General features: G+C 42.1%; 1 protein-coding gene across 6 annotated transcripts in view; it reads right to left on the minus strand.

The window, feature by feature from the left end:
* Positions 1 to 15,350, minus strand: part of ctnnd2a (catenin (cadherin-associated protein), delta 2a) — a 292,727-nt gene that overhangs the window by 147,508 nt on the left and 129,869 nt on the right. For all 6 annotated transcript variants that reach the window (XM_086191968.1, XM_086191964.1, XM_086191967.1 and 3 more), the window contains exons 4-10: positions 14,809 to 14,843; positions 13,390 to 13,491; positions 8,823 to 8,995; positions 3,375 to 3,429; positions 2,846 to 3,065; positions 2,453 to 2,570; positions 415 to 547 (exon numbers count right to left, since the gene is read on the minus strand). In XM_086191968.1, the coding sequence (XP_086048094.1) occupies positions 415 to 547; positions 2,453 to 2,570; positions 2,846 to 3,065; positions 3,375 to 3,429; positions 8,823 to 8,995; positions 13,390 to 13,491; positions 14,809 to 14,843 (836 nt within the window). The remainder of the gene's footprint in view (positions 1 to 414; positions 548 to 2,452; positions 2,571 to 2,845; positions 3,066 to 3,374; positions 3,430 to 8,822; positions 8,996 to 13,389; positions 13,492 to 14,808; positions 14,844 to 15,350) is intronic.

The raw sequence follows: 15,350 nt of genomic DNA on the forward strand, positions 1-15,350 counted from the left end.
ACTACATTGAGAAATCTTGCCATCTTTGTGTATAAAGGGAGCCTTTGTGGAGCGCTGCAAAAGTGCTCTTCTAGACATTGTGCGTGTGCTCGGCCCCTGACAGAGACACTGAGAGCTGAGGCAACAGAATCTTCTTTGCATATTTATCAGTCAGGTCCTCTTTGAATTGCTGATGTTCATGACTTTTCTTTTACTGGTCATTTTTGAACATGTCCTTTTAGATTCAAACTATGACCCGTGGGTGAAACAAGCATCCCTGAGCAGCAAGACTTGTAATGTCTCATATTCAACTGCTGATGTATAGAGAAGCGTATCAGTGGCGTCGAATCTGAATCGAAAAAAAGCGATACAAATCAGCAAAGCAATATTTGAGTTGTACGTCTGTGCCAGCGTATGATTGAGTGTGATTCCCACCCGCCAGACTGCCAGGCCTCTGGAGTGTAGCTGTAGCGTAGAGCTCGTGAGAAATCTTGTACTGGTCAGAAGCGTGGTGAGCAGCGAGCCGTTTGGGAGACAGAGTGGCATAACTCCCAATGCCAGAACTCATCTGCAAAGACAAAAAGTTTCTTCCTGTTAAATATTACAAACAAGCTGAGGGGACTTCAGAGAAAATGAGATCCATAAACAATCACTTTTGTTAGATTGCAGTCTGTTGGCAGCCGAATGTACCGTGTAACATCTGAGATGGTTGATACATTTTATTTGGTTAAATTAGGTAACCTTGTACATGTCCCCTTTTTTAATTTGCTGAACCAGATTATGACTTTGAATAAATTATAGGGGTTTTATGAATGAAAACTGTGTGTGAACCTTTCCCAAACCTCCTGGGGCAGAGGAGAGAGTGAGAGTTTACTGGGAGGGCTTGGTGAAAAGTGCTGAATCAGGAGTAACGGCGGGCATGGCTGTGCCGTGTGTTAGCTGCGACCCCGATCACGGCCATCCTCCTCATAGCTGCAATTTCCACCAGCAGCGTTTCATCCACATTGTGTTCTGCCCGCTCGGCTTTTTAATTTCCTCAGTTTCTGCTGATTTGTTCATTTTTGATCCGTTCGTATCATGTTTATAGTTCATGGTCATATTCCGTCCTTTTCTGTCTGTTGTTGCGACCAGGCATTTTCACGTGGTGTGGTATATGGAAAATTGACCAGATTCACAAAGTCTATTGTTTGGGAACCCTCTGTCTGGCTCTGTCACGGCGTCCATCACATATTGCTGCATCTTCATTGTGAAGCAGCAGACTGAGACGCTTCTGATGGAAATTATAGCGTTGACTAGAAATCAGTAATCAGCTCTGGCTGGCGTGGCGCGGCCGTTACACAATGCAGCCATGCTGGGCTTAAAATAGGGGAAAGTGTTTGGGTTATAGAAACATATACAAGGTATATAAAGGTATAGCATTGCTTGGGCAGTACTGACCTGCTGTGAAGAATTTATAAATGACCTAAGACTGTTTTCATATATTTGTGCACTGTGAATTCATTGAAAACACACACACACACACACACACACACACACACACACACACACACACACACACACACACACACACACACACACACACACACACAAGGATATAATTCCATAATAGTGATCCTATACAGAAATATAGAAAATGTAATGTGGGGGTTACTTTTTCTCTTTTTTCCAGCCAAAATTAAGCACAATGATATTTGAAAGGATATAAAAAAACCCAACCCATATAGAGGTTCATTTGAATATATGAGTGTGGGTGTAATTGGTCTGAATCTCTTTTTTTTTTATTATTATGAAACGTCTAAAACAGTGGGCAAGAGTTTAATGGCATAATAATGACATTTGTATAGGACTACATATTTCAAGTTTGCTGGCAAACCACCAGCATTTTTCGTTCAGCCTGAATGAATCTTTCAAATACCATGCATACACAATGAAAGGCATGACTTTTAGTTGTACAGTATATACTTGGATCTTTCAGAATCGGCTTGGTGTACACATTCTGCACATGTGCACGGCTGGTTGGTGTTTCGTAAGGAAAGCTGTACTGCTGTTCTTAACCGATTTGTTAGCAGTTTCTCCTGCATCCACACTCTCTAGAAAACCATCTGAGTCCTGAAGCAGGACGGTCAGGATAAAAATCACGGACTTGTTAACTGATCCACTCTTATAAAATCTGATTTCAATATTTTAGAAAAGCTTCAAACGGTTGCCTGCTGGTAGAAATCCACCTTCTCTGATGACTCACACTTGTGGGTTTAGATGACATTAATAATATACTGTATATATATTCAATCACTAATCAGCATGATTTTCAGTGCGTGAACAGTTGTGCCCTTGAGGGAGGACAATACCACCCGTTCACATTGAGATGCACGTCCACACAGACCCTCATGATGATGACATTCATGTCACACTGACCCTCGCCAGGTCCAGTGTATATGGAAACAAAAACACTAGCTTATTTAAGGTTCTTTACCTGGTGAAGGGGGGATGATGATGCGCTGGCCCCTCCCCCTGCTGCAGTAGAGTTGGGAGGAGAAGCCAACCTCAGTGGAGACCCGCCACCTCCTCCTGTTGTCACAGCAACTGTAGTACTGGAAGACAAATTGGAAAGTCTACAAAAGTTCCATTTCGAAAATACAAACAGCAAGATTCCCACTCCATTCCATTCCTATTTATTATAGGTGTTTGATTTGAGGTTATTTTCCAATTCTGTTCCATTGAATTAGATTGAAATATGAAAGTGGTGCATTAAATGCAGTATTTCTTCCAAGTACCACCCTCTTCATCCTCCTTTAAACACAGGCCAACATGATTAAACACCAGCAGCACATTCAAATCAATATCACTGTCACAGTCGGGTCTCCACCTGTATGACTTGGCCAGTCGATTAGCCGGAGACTGTTTGTTGGGAGAGGAGGAGGAGGATGAGGAAGGCAGGCGCTGAGTGGTGGAATACCCCTGTGCATCAGAAGCTGATCCCAGTCGCTGGAGTTTACTGGGTGAGCCAGACCCTGAGCCCCCTCCCCCTCCACACAGTGGGGAGCTGACACGCTGGGTGGGTAGAGTGGAACTGGAGTAGTAGATACCTGGGGGGGGTGGGGGGGGGTGGGGGGTGTAATTAGACAAAAAAAAAAGACTATAAAGAAAATGTCAAATAGAATAATAGAAAATGTCCATTCTGTTAACATGTAGATTAATAAAGAATAATAATCTGGCTATCTCAGGTCCAGGAGTGCTCGATGTGAAACGTGACTGGAAACAAGCTTTTGCAATTCAATTCTCGTTCACGTCAGTCAGTGTCTTGAAACGGCATCTCAAAGGTGCAACACGCAATGTCAGATTAATTCATTTTAAAAAATACATCTCCATGAAGAGAGACAAAGAAGAGGACTTACCTGACCCTGCCCCACTTTGTGATTGTTGCTGCTGAGCTGCACGACTCGATGTCACCTGGGGGGGTGTGGAGGAGCGGGTGAAGGAAGAGGATGGAGAAAACCATGACAGGGAGGGAGGGATGAATACAGAGAGAAATGAGTGGCGGAGACAATCAGGGGAGAAGAAAGAAAAACAGCGTGAGGGGAAAAATAGGATAAAAGAGCATAAATTGTAACGGCCAGCAGAAACTTAAATGCACAATGGCTTCAATCTGGTAAGAGCCCCCTGACACCCCCCCCCCCCCCCCCCCCCAGGACAAAGTAAGGAAATCCCAATAGAACACAGAGGGGTGACAGAAGCAGACCATGGACTCTTTGGAGCTCAGCTGACTGAGATTATCTCTCATAAAGCCTTGTTGTACCACCTACTCAAAGTAGAGAAAAGGATTACACAAGCTTTAGCATATTCATTATTTACATATTAAATATTGTCATATAAACCACATTATTCACAGATCATTTTAGGCATCTGTCATTCCATTTATAAAGGCCTCTGATGGTAAATCACTCCATTTTGACAGTAAATGATCCCCCCCCCCCCCCCCCCCCGGTTCATACTGTAGCTAATTTACTTGTTTTGGTCTTTTCCCCTTTTTTCTCCCTCCGCAATCATACGTTGCCATCCAGTCAAAATGTCCTGGTTGTAGCTCCACCCCCTCTGCCAATTCCAGGAGCACCACAGAGATCCAAATGCTGAATCAGTCACATGAGGAGTCATCTGCCATAGGTTTTTTTTTTTATGAATGGTGAGGGGTTTCCTCTGAGGAGACCCCAACCAAGTATCCAGGAAGTGGTGATAGTGCAGCAACCAGGACGCATACCTCCACTTTTCTACCCCTTGTGTCTGCATGGAGACCCAACCAACACGAGGAACTAAACCGGCAGCCCATCATTGGTAGAAAAATGCAACAGACCTACAGTACGTGAGTGCCCAGAAACTAACAATTTAATCTTAAATCTTCATTTGCCCCAAGTTGGAGCCAAATCTTACAGTAGGAAGACGTTAGAGACCAGGCACTATCCTGATACCTGCAGCTCTACACAATAGAAGTCTTACCGACAATAAAGTCATGTCCCAGTGTGTGAGTGTGAGGAGCTTTACTATTGATACGATACTACCTGATCCTGATATATTCTCCTTAGTCGCTGGGCACAGCAGGTGGGAGCATATGCCCAGGATCTACTGAGTATCATGTTGATGCTTAGAGCTGCAAAGGTGATCCAAATACATTATTTCTTGCCCGACATGGCTGCAGTTGCACAAGGCCACATTATGCAAGCACACAGGCCCCGAGTCACCTTGGAGCATATTGCTTCACTCAGGCTCAGCGCTCAAACTCCATTCTTAACCTTAAACGTTAACTTGAAGTTTAAAACATGCTTGAATACTCCCAACTGTTTGGAGAGCTTCATTCACAACTTGCTCATTTACTGTTTGAATGTCGTTTTACACATGAAATACACCAACGTGCACACATGTACTGTACAGGAGAGAAGTAGAGCATCTGATCATCCCACTCACACACTCCACAGTATGGACAAGTGGAGCCACGTTAGAAGTCGGCGTTTGTACTGAAGAGATTCCAGGTGTCAGTGTTTACAGCTGTACACTTGGGCAGAAAGAGTAGCATCGCTGCTTTGTAAACCTTCTGGATAAATATAGAAACAAACACGCACACACACACACAGTCTGTCTCTTTTTCCCTGTTTTGCATTGAGACAAAGCTCATCTTCTGAAGAAAACTAGGCCTTGTGGTTCCAACCTCACATAGGGGTCATGGAGACAGATTTATCTCTGAAATCTAAACTGTGAAGGGAGGAGGACAGATTCTGTATTTGTGCTTATGAGAGAGTGTCACATTTTCTTGGTTTGTTACATCAATCCTATTCTATGCACTCAGGAACAAGCTCGACCTGAAGCTGTGACTTAACCTTGTTACGTTAACAGTCATGGGGGGGATTTTTTCTCATAGCAACTTTTGATAAAAAGTATTTCTACAGTCAAGGTTACGTGGCGTAAAATCAGGGATCAGATATGACTGCATATCATGACTCCAATATCAGAGATAATGAACAATGTTCACACCTCTATTTGCCAGTGGTCAAACTGCTCTTAAATAAACCCGACAGAAAGACAATATCCAGCCCTTGGGTTTTCAAACACGTAAATGCATTTGTAACTAATTTTACAATAAATGATTTTGCCTGGAACAATTTGTGAGTTGGATTCTACACAATTATCATCTCATTTCAACAGCATCCTCGGTTGCTTGGTATAATCTGTTGAAATTAAAAATTTGGAAGTCAACCTGCTTCATAACAACAAGGAATATTAATATCTTCCACGATAGAAAGATAAAATGTATTTCTTTTTTTTATCTGGAAGTGATCTCTTGTCATATTAGAGACATTTTAATTGATTTTTTTTGGCAAAGGACAATGCAATTCTACTTGTAATAAACAGTTAAATCCCTTAGGGTCATCACGTAATTATTCCGTGATTTATCCGTATTTGACTTGAGATGAGTGGCACGGTGGTGCAGTGGTCAGCACTGTCACCTCACAGCAAGAAGGTTCCAGGTTCAAGTCCCGGCTCCATCACAGGATCTTTCTGTGTGAGTCTCCATGTTCTCCCTGTTCCTGTGTGGGTTCTCTCTGGTACTCCAGCTTCCTCCCACAGTCCAAAGACATCAAGAGGGGACGAGGCTGATTGATACTCTAAATTGACCGTAGGTGAGGCTTTGAGAGCAAATGGCGATGGACTGGTGACCTGTCCCGGGTGAACCCCGCCTCTCACCCGAAGGCAACTGAGACAGGCTCCAGCCCCCCCGCGACCCCTAACAGGATAAGTGATGGACTTGAGATGATTTCTTCAGACAAACCGATTCCCATCTAATCTTTACAAGCTGTTGTTTATGTATAAATATCTTTATTATGTTATAAACTTGAGCCGTGAAGCTATTTCTTTAAAAATAAATACTGTTTCCTTCCACCCATCTCTCTTTATTAATGTCTTAATTTTTGTGAATTCCTTTTTACCTCAATTATGTTCCGTTATTTGTGTTGTCCTTAAACTTACTTGACTAAATCGTATAAGCCATTGGATTCTCAACCTCTACAGACCAAAAAAAAACAACAAAAAAAACACAAGTGTGTGTCTTTTATTTTGTTAGAGTGCACATGGATAAAGGGTAATTAGTGAGTGGATTATCAAAAGTGTCTATTTGCAGCCTGACAGAGACCTCAAACAGGTGACCTGAGCCACTATCCTGAGGAGTGAGCACCTTTACCCATCTACACTACACATGCCCTGTGCTACTTTAGCAGGTTACGAAGCCAAGTGAGAGATCCAAGGCTGATGGGATGCAGACCACAAAACTGAGTTTAAGAACCCCGTTAATGGTTTATGTTCAACCCTGCAGACTGGCTTCAGTCATCAAGAAGCAAAGTGAGACACAAATGAATGTTCGACTCGTTCCAGTGAATGGATAGATAAAGAGATGTATAGATGGTTGGGTGATTAACTGGGGAAATATGAGTACAGAGGAACTCCTGAATAGATAGGACTGATGCTGAGTGAGAGAAAGAACACTTTCTATTCTTGTCACCTTGGAGTGCTGCTTTTTCCCCCTTCCAGTAAAACACTGGGATATTTGAGGTGCCATGTATCCATGTATTATTAAAGCAAAGCCTCTCAGGGTTATAAATACCCCACAGAAGAGAAGCTACATGCTAGACCTGTCCCTCCCTCCCTCCCTCTTTTTTCTCTCTCTCCACCTGAAAACATGACTTCTGCAAACAAATGCATGAGCATCCACGCACACATGCACTGCTGAGCGCCCGTCCCTGCGACCGCATCAACAGAAACATGCATGTACTGTACATGCCTGGAAGCTGCACCTGCCCATCTAGCAGAGGCCGTGGCTTGCATAAAGCTATTCATGAGCAACAAGCCTTGCTGACAACACTGGCCCCATTACACTGACAAGCCAAAACATCAGAGAGGAATACGCGCACGCACGCACACACACATGCACGCACGCACGCACGCACGAACACAAACTCATGCTCACAAAGACAGAGATGGTGAGCAAAGTGGACAAGGGAAGACGAAAGGGGGAGGGAAAAGAGTACAGACACTGCAAGAGCAAAGACACAGGGGACAATTAATATTACAAAATATTGAAAAAAATGAAAAAAAATCTCTTCTCTGCCCTTCCATTTATATCTTAATCATTCTACATTTGCTTTTTTTTTTTTTTATTAAGGGGAGATTTCCGTGACGCCCACTCTGAGAGGCGCTTCAGAATGACATATTGTCACCCTTCAAAACAAAGGCGCATTAATTCAACTTCAGACAAACTGAAAACATGCATGGCAAGAGATTCTCCATGAGCTGTGATCCTTTCTCAATATTTGCTCTACATAATGATCAAAGATAATTTCTCTTATTTTCAAGCTGTGATCATATATCACAAAATAAATATTTGCCCCAGACACTGACAGTATCTTTAACCAAAAAAAAAAAAAAAAATCACTGCAGCAACTCACTGATTTAGCATATGTGTGGGTGTTCGAGAGTGCACGTGTGAAAAGTAAAGCATCACCACTGCTATCTCAAGGACGCGAAAATTGGAAATAATTAGCTCCTGTTGGCTGGAAAATAATTTGCCGGAGTTGTTCCTATTCATCAACACACTGCTGTGATTAATATGCGATTTCATCTTCAGCTTTACTTCTCAAGTCCTTAAAACCTCGACTCTCACTGAGAGTTCTCTGTGTGCAGTTAATCGTCCCTTTCTTTTGGAGTACCTGAATACCTGTCCTCTTAACAGCTTTGAAGACACGGTCTCATATCTCATCACAAAAATAGATGAAATACAGATGACTATAGAAGAAAAAAAAAGATAAAGTTTTAGATGGGTGGACTCCTCATTAGGATTTATGAGGTGAAATTCTGCAGATACATGCTCATTTAGGCACAAGATTCAACTGTTTTCACATCAACAAATCTGCTGACGGCGCTGAGAGCCAGAGATACATGTAACTGGAGACGCGCTATGCAAGACAGAGGGAGAAAAAAAAATGAGTAGAGGGAAAAAGAAGGGCGATGTTCACTCAGTCTGTGTTTGAAAAATGGAGCTGCAAGAAAACTAAAAAAAAAACAGCTTTAAGCGAGTGTGTTGACATGTGGTGGTCACGATCATGCCTTATTCAAGTGTGTAACACAGAAACTGGAGACTTCAGGTGAGTCACTCTTCTAGTGTCAGTTGGCAAAAATCTCTGGAGGTCAGCCTGCTCTACAAACTGACAGGCAAGTTTTTCCGTGAGGATTTTTTTAAAGTTTATACGAAAGATCATTGTCATGCTCAGACTGCTCATTAGCACGAGTACAGCAGCATTTCCTACCTGGTTGTAGCTGTGCACGGCGCCTCCAACCTGCCCGCTGCGCTGAGGAGATGCTGCGGAGATGCTGTCGCTAAGGGCGAGGGTCTGGTTGCTATGGTAGCTGGCAGAGTACTGGAGCGAAGCCTCCGGGGTGGAGTTGAGCTGCAAGGAACTCTGGGAAAGTAGAGCTGGTCCTACCGATAGAGACAGGAGTGGTTTGGTTGGGAGGTGGGGGTTGAGTTGAGTTTGTGAATTTGTGTGTTAAGTGTGTATGTGTGCATATATGTATATATAGAGAGAGAGAGCGGGAGAGAGATTAAGAGTGATAGAGAGGGGAAGGGGGGGTGAAGGAAAGAGATTGAGAAACGATGAGAAAAATGGGGAAGACAGAGAGAGAGAGAGGCAATTTAGAGCAGATAGTGCAGCAGTGCAGCACTCCGTGAGTTGGAGATGGCATACATAATTTATTAGCAGAGGGAAAGAGAAACAGAGGAACACAGAGAATGGGAGGAGGAGGAGGAGCAGGGAACTTGGGAGGATGGGAGGAGGAAAACTGAGAAGAAGAAGTTCTAATAGACGAAACACCTCAAAACTTGAAACGTTACCTCCCCAAACATGATAATAGTTAAGTTATACCGACGAAGCTTCACTTGACCCCTTATAAGACAGGAGAGGTTCAAATCTGTTCTTGCACACATTGGGGTTTTATAACCCCCAAATTAATCCTACAGACGGGAGGAAAAGCCTGATCTCCAGTTAACTCCTTCTTAAATCTACTCTTGTGAAGACTCTAAATTGACCGTAGGTGTGGCTGTGAGTGTGAATGGTTGTCTGTCTCTATGTGTTGGCCCTGCGATGGACTGGCGACCCGTCCAGGGTGAACCCCGCCTCTCACCCGAAGGCAAGCTGACGTGATTGCCAGTTACAAGAGAAACACAAAAGACGCCACAATGAAGGAGCTGCAAATACCCATCAGGGTTTTCTTCCTGTCTGTAAGACCAAAAAGAGGTAAAAACAACTCCTAATGTGTAAAAGGACAAATTCCTGCTTAAGAGCATTTTGTGAATGAGGCCCATGTTTTTGTTTGCATTGCTGATCAACTTCATACACCTGCTAACCTCATTTGATCTCACGTTGGTTGAACATGGATATAATATAGCAAACACATGACAACTTCAGTGCAGCGGCATCATCCCGACCACCTGAGGAGCACATATAAAATAATAACCACCTTCTCTTTTATTCTCATGCTAAGCACAGCTTATATTGACAGGAACATCATAAGGTACGTTTTAAGATCGTCCTTGCTGCGTGCAGAGTTGAACCGTTCAATGATCATGCACAAGTGATTAAAAGTTATCTATATTTGTTTTTATATGCATGGTTTGCTTTTATTGAAGAGCAGTTAGGTCTGTGACCTGTGCTCTCAACGGTTATAAATATTTCATTAAGTACCTATTTTTACTCCCCCTGTGTGTCGCTCCATTCTGAATACAAATTTAGAGTTCATTGAAACCCAGCGAGGATGTCTCTGTAATTTCTTTCCTAATCTCACATTTCAGAATATCAGGAATATTTCCTTATACAGCCAATAAGTTCCAATACCCCAGAGCTCACTGTCATGTTAGTTTCTCTGTTCTCCACCCAAATTAACAAAGGCCCCTTATTATTATTCTCCCATATTTGCTTGCTCTCTCTCTTCCCCCAGAATCCCCTTCTCCCTCTGAACCCAGATCAACTCCTCTGCTTCTCGCCTTCACAAAAGACTTGTCTTTTCTCATCTCGATTCATCCCTCGCTTTTTATGAATTATTAAACGACCCTTTGTGTGAGTGGAAGCTCCAAAGCTCATCACCCCTAAGCCTTGTTACGTTTGACTGTGCCGTGTGACCGAATCTGTTTGTTTCAGTGTTCCAACGCGTGATGAGAAATGTGTCGGTGCTGGATGGTCTGATGACAAGAAGGCAGGGGGTGGAGGGCCTTCACGCATGCGTGCGTGCGTGTGTGTGTGTGTGTGTGTGTGTGTGAAACAACAAACACTGTTGCACACCAGTTATATCTCTATTAAGTGTTACAAATATTCATATTTCAGCAGCTCAATAAAAGCATGAACATCACATTCTTCCCCTGTCTGACCTTGCTTGCACACATGCCGCTCACATTAGCACACTTTCAAGACACACCAAAGCTGCCACAGTTACTGCTACTGGAAGTGAATTTCATTCTTTTATAGATTTTGTGCATCTCTGCACTTTTATTTTGGTGTACAAATGAGTTTGTGTGGCTTTGTTGTGACACCTTACCAACTGCTGCATCAGCTTGAAGCAAAAAGCCTCCCTAGTTTGTGCAACCTGAAGAAAGCAACATGTCACTGTTCTGTGTATTTACCGATTATCCGTTTACAGCGCCGTTTCCATGTGGGCCACACATACACGCACGCACGCACGCACACACACACTCTGAAAACTATACTGAATTTATCTGCACAAACACATTGAGATGCTTTTGGTGAAAGTCCATTTCCAAAATTGGAAAAAAGGCTGTGTATGGAGCACTCACAATAAGAGTGATCACAATGAGAGTGCTATCTATTTGGATTCAGATAAAGCGGGAGTGACGGCGGCATTTCCCACACACAAGATAAGAATCAAATTATCTTACCGCTTTGTTCTGCATGTGCTTAAACATGCGACCCATTCCTTATCAAAGCCAACCAGTGACAGCAATTTTGATGACAATGTATCAATGTGCTTGCCTGTACTGAACAGCTTTTGTTAAAAAAACAACAACTAAATGCAGCGTATACATGAAGGAGTTGTGTTTCTGCAATCTAGATGACAGTTTACAGTACATAAAATTTGCAAAATAAACACATTGTGTATATCTTCCATCATTCATCCATTTTCTATACTCTCTTATCTGTTAAGGGTGGGGGGAGGGGGGGGGGCTGGGTTCACCCTGGATGAGTCGCCAGTCCATCACAGGGCCATCAGGAGCAATTAGGGGTTCAGTATCTTGCTCAAGGACACTTTAACATGGTCACTGGGGAAAGAGAGGGTTGAACCAGCGAAACGTAGCAAATATGTGCATTTTCTGGCCCACAGCTAAGGGTTCCATTAGTAATTAAAAATTGTAATAAACTAAAAGCAACACAATAACACTTGGAGATGGGAGTGATTGTAGGTTCAGACAGGTGGGTGAGCTCTCCCTGCTAAATCTCTGATATCCATCAATATTTGTCTGTGTGTAAGGTTTCTACTCACACCTTTGAATCATTTGATAAACTTGTGTTAAAAATTGCGATGTAATAGTATTAAAAGCATGAAAACAAGTATAATTCCAAGTAGACCAACCTCTGTGTGAAGGTTTAGCCCAACGCTCTGATTTGATCAAAGTGCATCAGTTAGCTTGTTAGTTGGCCAATAACCTCTGGGCTAATATTAGAACAGATAAAAAATAATTATTCTTGTTAAGTCGTACTTAAAGACTACAAACAGAAGCTTCTTCTTGAAAGAAAAAAAAAGCTTTGATACCTTGTAGCTGCTTGTTTCTGGTAAAAAATTGAAAACAAAACAGTGGATGGTGAAAATTATTTCAGAAAAAAACAACGATTCATGTTGATATGTTTCCTGGTGTTGCGAGAAAATGTATGTGTTGCTTAGACAGGACCCCTGAGAAAAAAAAGAACATTTTTTTTCCACTTGTGAATCGGAAATCTTAGTCTCGGATGTGGCAGTCAGTCGCTTTCCACCTTCTACGCTATAAACTTCAGTGCGAATGAATGAGAATTAATGGACATATTTCTGTTCACCAGCAGAATACGTTCTTGAAGATTTCACACTGCACCTGTATTGACTTATCAATTTAACCTCAAGTGTGGGACAAAACAAATTTCCCTCTTGACTCGATGTGCTCTCTGTAAAAGGAAATTAAGACGGAGAAAAAGAACGACAATTCTCTTGAACGTCACCACACTTAAACTACATTTCTGACTGTTAAAACAGTGGCATTTCTTCCATTTTCTCCCTGATCATAATTAGTGAGCAACACACAACAACAACATCAATATGATTAATACATGCGGTGTCTAAGTTGAGGTGTTTAGTAGAATTGCTTAGATTTTCCTCCCTCTAGACTCTTCTTGTGGATTGAATGTGCATAACAATTGAGAGTGATCTGAGGCGGTTAGAGGCTTATTGACACTAAGAACGGCTCCTTGAGCTACGCAGACCGTGATTTTGATCTGTGATGTGTTACCGAAAAATTCTGCGGAAAAAAACAAAAACAAAAACAAACTAATTTCCGTCTGACAAAAATGAAATCTTTCGAAAATATGAGAATATACATGAATAAACATGAAAATTAGAAACTCAAATGAGTTTTTGTTTATTTCTTCCTTTCGGCTGGGATAGTGTTTTGTTTTGGTTTGCAGGTTTGCTTTGAGTCCTATGAAAAGAATTAAATTGACTGAAATAATTGGAATTTAAAAAAAAAACTTAAGGCTATTTGAATTTACCCAGTTACCCTCATCAAAGACACACACACACACACACACACGCACACACACACACACAGATCAGCAGACTTACGTTCTCCACTGTCAAGTATTCCTGATTCCTGAAGGGAGCGAATGCAGGAATCCACCAACTCCAGACCTGTGGTCAACTCGTCCTCAATATCCTTTTGTCCATCTGAAGTGAAGTAGAGGGAGGAATGACAGAGGAAATAGAATGAGAACTCACCCACCACCCTGGACATGAAGTGAGTTGACGAGTGTGAATGTGTTGTTAAGTAAATGTATGGTCATGTGTTCAGTACATGGAGGAACTGAGTGGATGTCAGCGACAGAGTAGAAATGTATGGAAAAAGGGTTTGATTATGGTTCTAATTTAGATCGGGGTGTTGTGTTCTTAGATGTACCCATGAAACAATCATTCATACACATCCAAGTCATCTTGAGCCAGCTGGAGCAAAGACTTTTGTATTTCTGGTGTTTTAGTGATATTCCAGGTGTTTTAAGCAAGATGTTATTCAAATATCCAGCCATTCCTTCTCTTCTTCCATTTGAACCCAAACAATGATGTTTCCCTTCCTCAAAACCGCAGCTTAAAGTGAGTCAAACCGCGGGACGATGCAGCCATAATGTAATAATTGTGCATCACTTTTTGTGAGGCGTCATACAAATGAGAACAGACAGTCTTTTTGATGTACTGGCATTGAGCATGTGACTGTTTGTGTCAGCGGGTGTGTGCTTCGATCATCTTTTTCTGCTTCTGCTGATACGTTACTGGTGGATTCCAGATGTTTCGGGGCGCATCACACATGAGCCAGAAAGACATGCTGAGCATCGATTCAGCTCTGAGCACTTTTTGGCATTTCTGCTCCTCGACAGCTGTTTAAAAGTGGCAAATTTGGGGAGAATGTGGCACTTTTATCAATGTCAGCCCTCCAATCACAGCAGACTAGGGCGGGACAAATTCTGTCAAAACCCACTTGTTCACACGCACGAGTGCTAAACAAGGATGGGGAACTCTCACCTCACAGGCTGATCATCTCTCCCAGCTTTTTTTTTTTTTTTTTACGACTCCAGATAGTCCGTATCATAGCAACCAAAGCGTCTCAGCATGGAAAACAGCCGCTCCTCTGAAGCATTTTCAAACGTTCCCAGCTGGGTGCTTTCAGAACAGCGGCTGCAGTTTCCAGCTGGGACACAGGCCTTATATTTGTGGGTGTATTTGGTTTGTTTACGTGGAATGGCAGGGCGCAGTGATTGTGTTTAGATTTTGTTTTCATCCAGACGAACGTAAAAGAACATACGGGAGCTGTCAGTTAAAATTATTTAAGATAACGTTTGATTCAGAGTATAGGGTTTGCCTGGGAGAGACATCAAGAAACATGGCCTGGAAATAAGTGAGTTGCCCAGAAAACAAGCATTTTGGTAGGAATGGCAGTCATACGTGCACGTCTCTCCTCTTAAACCCATGAATAAATTGAACTTTAAACTTTACCTTGGGCATTCCAGCGAAACTGCTCATCTGCTGAACTGCAAGAGAAAGAGGAAGAAGTTAAAAAAAACCTTACATACGACACGGTGGCGGAAGAAATTGTGTTTGACGTGATTCAGCCACTTTATGAAGTCACTGTCATTTGCATCAAATCAAGATTATATTTTCAAAATGAGACATTCAATGCATTCGGTGTTTTGTTTTCATATGGATAATACATCATGTAAATTCAAAAATCCAATTATTTCTTAATAGCCAAAGCCCTTGATTACGTTCTATTATGCTGAATAATGACAAAAACAAACAGAACAGAAACTCAACACAAAAAGTTACACTCAAACTAAAATGACATTTCAGTTGTTAGTCAGCCATTGATGTTCACTCAGGAAAGAAGTTATGTTACTCTGAAAATGTTTTGCGTGCACACACACACACACACACACACAAACACACACAGGCAAACACATTCACATCAGCAAGACTTCTTATCCATTCTCTTGATGATTGCCGATTGATCGGCGATTAATAGGAGTTGAGAATCGTGA

This window comes from Aulostomus chinensis, chromosome 21 (assembly GCF_037954235.1).
Source record: "Aulostomus chinensis isolate RoL2024-O1b breed Wild chromosome 21, RoL_Achi_v1.0, whole genome shotgun sequence".
Lineage (NCBI taxonomy): Eukaryota > Metazoa > Chordata > Actinopteri > Syngnathiformes > Aulostomidae > Aulostomus > Aulostomus chinensis.